The sequence below is a fragment of the Myzus persicae genome, unplaced genomic scaffold (genome assembly GCF_001856785.1).
Source record: "Myzus persicae strain clone G006 unplaced genomic scaffold, MPER_G0061.0, whole genome shotgun sequence".
NCBI classification, from domain to species: Eukaryota; Metazoa; Arthropoda; class Insecta; order Hemiptera; family Aphididae; genus Myzus; species Myzus persicae.
In genome coordinates, this window is record NW_019100703.1 from 45,549 (window position 1) to 52,178 (window position 6,630).

At 29.3% G+C, this 6,630-nt stretch overlaps 1 protein-coding gene across 1 annotated transcript; it reads right to left on the reverse strand.

Moving 5' to 3' along the window:
- Positions 1-774: 774 nt before the first annotated feature.
- LOC111042551 (coiled-coil-helix-coiled-coil-helix domain-containing protein 1) lies at positions 775-1,463 on the reverse strand. The gene has a single exon (XM_022327197.1). The coding sequence runs from the start codon at positions 1,273-1,275 to the stop codon at positions 910-912; it is 366 nt and encodes a 121-aa protein (XP_022182889.1). The 5' UTR covers positions 1,276-1,463; the 3' UTR covers positions 775-909.
- Between the last annotated feature and the right edge of the window lie 5,167 nt (positions 1,464-6,630).

Sequence of the window (6,630 nt, forward strand, 5' to 3'; positions counted from 1 at the left end):
AAGTCACTTTCTCTTGTTTGGAATTAACTCCCAAACTATACTTATTCAATTTTTGTGCAGTTTTTTTAAATTTAAAGAGGACATCACAAAAAAGGTTTTAGGCATTAATTTAGTCCGATAAAAAGTTAATAAATAATTAGTTATTATAAATTAAAATAAACGTGTAAATTGTATACCTAAACCTTTTTTTGTAAGAAATACTCGCTGGCTGAAAATAAATAAAAATCAAACTCAACAACAACAGATGCTTCTAAGCAGATCGGTAACAATGTGGAATAATAAACAGTTATTATAATTATTTAGTTTAGCAAAAAAAAAAAAAAACAATTAAATTTATCCGAGTATCTATTATTAGTATTTATAATTAATCAATGGAGGTTCTGGAAGCAAATTGTATTTAGCTAAACTCTTGAAAGGTCAAAATTAAAAATTAAAAGTTCTATTTTGTATCTTTTAAAACAATTGTCGGAGAGATACCCTATGAACATTTTAAAATTATAGTATTATTAATACAATAATTGTTTGGTAACCTTAGTAACCAAAAACAGACGATATAATTTTTTTTCAACAGTATGAAGAACCTGCAGTGGCGACACTAAATTTATATGGATGCATTACCACGGAGACATGACTAAAAATGGTCTAAAACAAAAATAATTATTTAACATCCAGAAAATAAATATTAATATAATATCTGAGAAATCTTGCAATAGTGAAGCATTGCCGGGTCAGCTAGTCATTGATAATCATAATATTGACAAATTAATAGCAATATAATTGTTATACTTATTTTTTATTTTATTTTGCAACACAGTGTTAACAAACAAATTTTACATTTTAAATAAATATTACAGTTTAATAAATTTAAATAACTACTTGTACCATGATAAAAATTCTAGAAACTCAATTTTACGGATTTGGATACTTTTTCAGAAGATAATTGATTTCTCTAGGTGTAAGATTGTCTTTTCCGGTAGAAATATTTCCTTCTCGCCTGTCTTGTTTTCTTTTAAACTTGTCAGCATAATTTTTAGTTGCACATGCTTGAAACTTGGTAATTTCATCTGAACATCGGGCTTGATCAAATTCATTTTTTTTGAAGCAGGCAAACATGATAGATATCTCATGAACACATGCACGTTCTTTGGACCTATCTCCTTTACCAGATACTTTTTCTTTCAATTTAAGCGGCAATAGTTCCTCGAATTTAACTTCGAGTGGATTTTTCGTGTATCTTCGCATATCGCGAAAATACGTAACATTGGTTAAACGCATAATGAAATTACTTCGTTAATACTTAAATACTTTAGTCTTTGATCATTTGGTTATTTTAAATCACAGACCACAGTGCTTAATTACACATCCGACGAGAAACTATATAAATATATAATACTAGTGAATACTAATAAGTTGTCGTTTCACGTACTACGGTAGGAGTAGCAACTAGCAAGTACTAAAAGCATGGGGCATGGATTGGTCCACGGTCTGTGATATTAATAATGATAGTATATCAATTATCAACATTGCGGTGATAAGTGCTATCATAGATATTTAATATCATAATAATATACCAACATTAATTCCCGCTTGAATTTAAATAATATAATATTACAATTCAATTGTAATAAATTATAATATTTATTGTACATAATCATAAGTCCATCAAGCTCTAAATTGTTTTAAGTGGCGACCTGCAAAAACTTGGAATGTTAAACTCTGGAATTTAATACCTGGACAGTAGAAATTTGGACTGTAAGAAACTGGAATTTGAAATTTGAAATCCATAAAAATCTGGAACGGATAAAACTGGACGGTACAATTTTGAAACACACACACGCATATATATAATTCATAGCTATACAATTTGAACATGTCATATTTTTTGAACTTCCTACCTATCATCTTCTTCTTCTTCTTCTTCGGTTTCTAAAGGCCATTGAGGCCCATTACCGCAACACAAACTTTCTTCCATCTGTCTCTGTCCTGTGCTATTGTTTCTCCATCTCGTATTCCAATCTCTGCTAAATTCTTCTCCAATTTGTCAATCCACCTTTGTTTCGGCCTGCCAAGTGGTCTTTTCCCCTGGGGCTTTCCAATTTAAAACCTCTTTCATTAGACCATTTGACCTCCATACATGACCGGCCCATGCCTTTCTCCTATTTTTTAATACTGCTACTATGTCTGGCTCTTTAGATAATTGTTGTATTTCTATATTATTTCTTTTCTCATATTGTTGTGCTATGTTATTTATTTTTGGCCCAAATAATTCTTCTTAATATTCTTCTTTCGAATATTGCTAATTTGTCTTCGTCTCCTTTAGTCGTTGGCCATGTTTCACACGCATATAAAAGGACTGGTCTGATAATTACCTTGTATATTGTAATTTTTGATTTGAGTGATACCTGTTTTGATTTTAGTATACTCGTTACTCCATAATAGCATTTATTTGCTGCAGTTAGTCTTCTTTTAATTTCATTGTGATTATTATCTTTGCTATTTATTGTAACACCCAAGTATTTAAAATTTTGCACTCTTTCAAATTTATAATTCTCAACTTCTAAATTTTCCTCGTAATTTTCTCGCCTAGATATAACCATATATTTGGTTTTTCCTTCGTTTATTTGTAATCCAATGTCTTTGCTGTTTATTATTAGTTCTTTGGTTCCTGCTTTGACTTCTTGACTGTCTGATCCCAATATGATAATATCATCTGCGTACGCTAGGACTCCGCATTGTCTTCTGTTCTCTTTCAAGTATACCCCACCATATTTCTTCTGAGTTTTTCTAACTACCATTTCTAATGCTATATTAAAGAGTATTGGGGATAGGGCATCTCTAGGTCAACTTCCTACCTATATGATAAGAATATGAAAATGTTTGTAGTTTTGATAAATTTTGTTGAAAACTGAACTATGCAATTATATTTACCTATGCTGCATTAAAGATACTCAGGTATGTTTTTTTTTTTTTATAAGCATGTAAAGTTCAGATTTCGACAAAATGTATCAAAACTACAAACACTTTCATATTCTTATCATATAGGTAGGAAGTTAAAAAAATATGACATGTTCAAATTGTATAGCTATGAATTACATATATGCGCAGGGACGGATTGGGCCATAGGGAAATCGGGAAATCCCCGATGGGCCGCATACTAAGTAAATAGCAGAAAAGTAGAATTAAATATAACCTAATAAATATTACCGTTGATTTTAAATTATTCATTCTATAATCAATGATATTAGTGATATTAAGTAATAACAGTCTATAATATTATAACGTAAAGCGTGTTAAATTGTAATAATATAATGTCTACAACTGAACTGAATAATAATATTAATTATCAATAAGAAATATTAGAAATAACAATAATCATACAAAAAATCAACCTCCGTGGACAGTAAAATAATTGGTTATTCGAGTTGTCGTCGATCAGATGGGCCGGCGGGTTGCGGGTAATGACGGCTTTGAATGATTCAAGTAGTTAAATAGGAATATTTTTATTTTTTATCTATAAATTAAATTATTTATATAAAATATCAATCGTCATTCAAAACCTCAGCACTTATCAGCATTCGGCAGTCAGCAGTTCACAATTTGGTTAATTTTACAATTTAATTACTAAGTGCTTAACTAGGAATATTTGATAAAATATTTTGTATTACAATAGTACCTAATAGTTGTGAATTATAAAATAAAATGAAAATGGATGGATCAGACTGCAATAAAAAAGGAGGAGTTGAAAAAATTCCATGAAAAAAAACTACTTTTAGAAGCAAAGGCTTCTAAGAGCCTAACATCATTTTTTTATTTCATTTTTAGCACACAAATATGTACTTACTCTACCATCAACCCAAATATCATATGAAAAATCTTTTTCTTTCTTAAAAAACATTAAGTCAAGACTTTGTAGTCAACTTTCGGATTCAAAACTAGAAGAATTCATGTTAATGGCTATGGAAAAACAGAAATTAACACTATTAGATTCATATAAAATTATAGAAGAATTGCAAAAGAAGAGTTCTCTTTTAAAAAAAAGGAAAAGTGATTTTCATTTATAAATTACATCAACAACTACTCCGTCCCTGTATATGCGTGTGTGTGTTTCAAAATTGTACCGTCCAGTTTTATCCGTTCCAGATTTTTATGGATTTCAAATTTTAAATTTCAATTTTTTACAGTCCAAATATCTACGTCCAGGTATTAAATTCCAGGTTTTTACGCGTAACCCTATAATTACTGCATATCAGTGGCGTATTGACAGGTGACCTGGGTGATGTATCACACCCCAGAGCCATTTTTTTTGGTTAATTTAATTTTCCTTATTTTTTTTAAAAACTGTTGTAACTAATTAATAGGAAGAGTGGTTGATGGTGTTGGTGTTGGTGAATGGTGGGTATTGTTAATACCAGCGATAATAAAATCCGTGGATTATTCTAGGGGATATCTATCTCCCTCGCACTTAATGTGCAAAATAGTTTTGGTCATATCATCTCTTAAAAAAAAATCCTACATATAGGTAGGTACCACTGCTGCGTATATTGAGCAGGATGCTATAAGCACAGACTAAGATGGGTTAGGTTAGGTTAATATATAATAAATAATATATAAAAATTAATATATAACCTAACCTATCTTAGTCCGTGGCTATAAGATATATCTCTATATGAAAACGGTGTTTTTAGTGATAGTTGCATAGGTACTTTAGTACTTACTTCTTATACTTATTAGTTGTATTGCAAAACATTATAACACTCCACATAGCACAGTATAACATGAGGGTACAATATAATTTACCTATATAATAATATAGTATTGCTAAAATTGTATTGGAATTGCCACGGATTTTTCTACTCTTTCAAAAGGTTCATTTGACTGATGTATATTATAAATTATAAATTTATAACGACTTATGACAAGACGTTTTTATTATATTTTTAATATTTGTTGGCAATATTTATAGTGAAGAGTGATTATTTAGTTTTATTAGTCATCTATTTTACCTATTGTGTCTAGTATTACAGATTGTACATTTTCTAAATAAAAAAATAAAAAAAGATTGTTGCAATGAATTATTGTTTAACGAGTCAATTGAAATTTGGGTAAATTTCGCTTCGCTTCGCGTAAAAATTCCAGTTTTTTTTTGTTTTTCCCTGTTATTTTAAAAAGTACTGGGAAATTTTACTTTTGACCCCTCAATGAAATAACTATAATATTCAATTTGCTACCAGGAACCACCAATCAAGTTGGTATCAAAGCTTTTCTACTGGCCCAAATGTCAAAAGGTGATGACAGACGGAAAAAAAACATTGGAAATTCAATATACCTACCTACATTCATTGTTCAGAATTGATCAGAGTTTTAGAATGTAAAATAATATAAAAACCGTTTATTGACTAACCTGAAAACTCAGATAAATGGGGCTTGTGTCCTTTTGTATTTTACGTTGGGGCTATCGATATCATCGATCATTCATTTTACATAACAATGTTACATTTATTACTATCGAATATTTTTTTGATCTTCATTTTATTTGTAATAATAATTAGTCGGTAATGATAATTAGTGTGAGTGTGGTTCTAAGTGGGTAAAGGGCTATCTACACACGCCTTGCACGCACACACTTGTCAAAGGCACCGTTGACCAAAAATAAAAAGCATGATTTTTATTTTTTTTCTCAAAACACGCTTTACAGGAAAAACTCTTACGCATTGTAGAGTGTTTAGGTTAGATTAATTTTTTTTTTGTTAGGTAGAGGATAATTTTCTACAGGGCGCATTGAACTTCGATTTTCAATTATGTTGCTTAAATCAAACATAATAAAAATAACAAAAGCTTGTAAAAATTGGTCGTTTTCAAAAACCTATCATTTTGTTTAGAAATAGGATATCGAAAATACAAGTCCAATGAGCTTTATCAGAAGTGTTAATCTTAAAAAAAAAAATTATTATCGAAATCGAATCGTTCTACGAGTGAGAGTTTTCCCGTAAACTGTAAAGGCATCGGCATGTTTTGGTACATAAAAACAAGTCACGTACAGGCTCTTTTTAACAAAAGGTTTTAATAGTTATTAAAATATCTAATAACATTTTTTTCCAATACAATTAATACTCAATAATCATATGTCAATATACATTTTCAGCACCCTGAATGAATTAAAAAATTACAGCCCCTGGGAACAGGGTGTCAGGGTACATTTGAAAACCTCTAAATACATGTCTGGTTTAAGTAACTAATCAATTCTGGAGCCATTGTTGGTAAGTACTAAGTAGTATGTAGTAGTTGCAGCCAATTAAAAAAAAAAAAACTATCTAGGTAATTAAATTTATTCTGTGGTACATAGTTTTGGTTGTGAGGACATATTTAAAACTTTTTTCTTTAAAATATTTAATGAAAGAATACTTGTTAATTATTTTATAATAATTATATTTTTGTTTATTTTGATAAAAATTGTAGGACTTTAATTTTTCTATTAGTGGTATTATTGTTTGTGTTTAAAGATTACAATCAGAAGCAGTATAGGGTCCATAAAAATTAAAAATACATTGATTATTAATTTTTTATCACAGACTACTGACTAGTATATTATTATATTAATTAAAACAATAATCTAAAAATAACTAAGAATTA

Coding starts and splice junctions, on each gene's coding strand:
- LOC111042551 (XM_022327197.1), bottom strand. CDS start 1,275: ATGCGTTTAACCAATGTTACGTATTTTCGCGATATGCGAAGATACACG.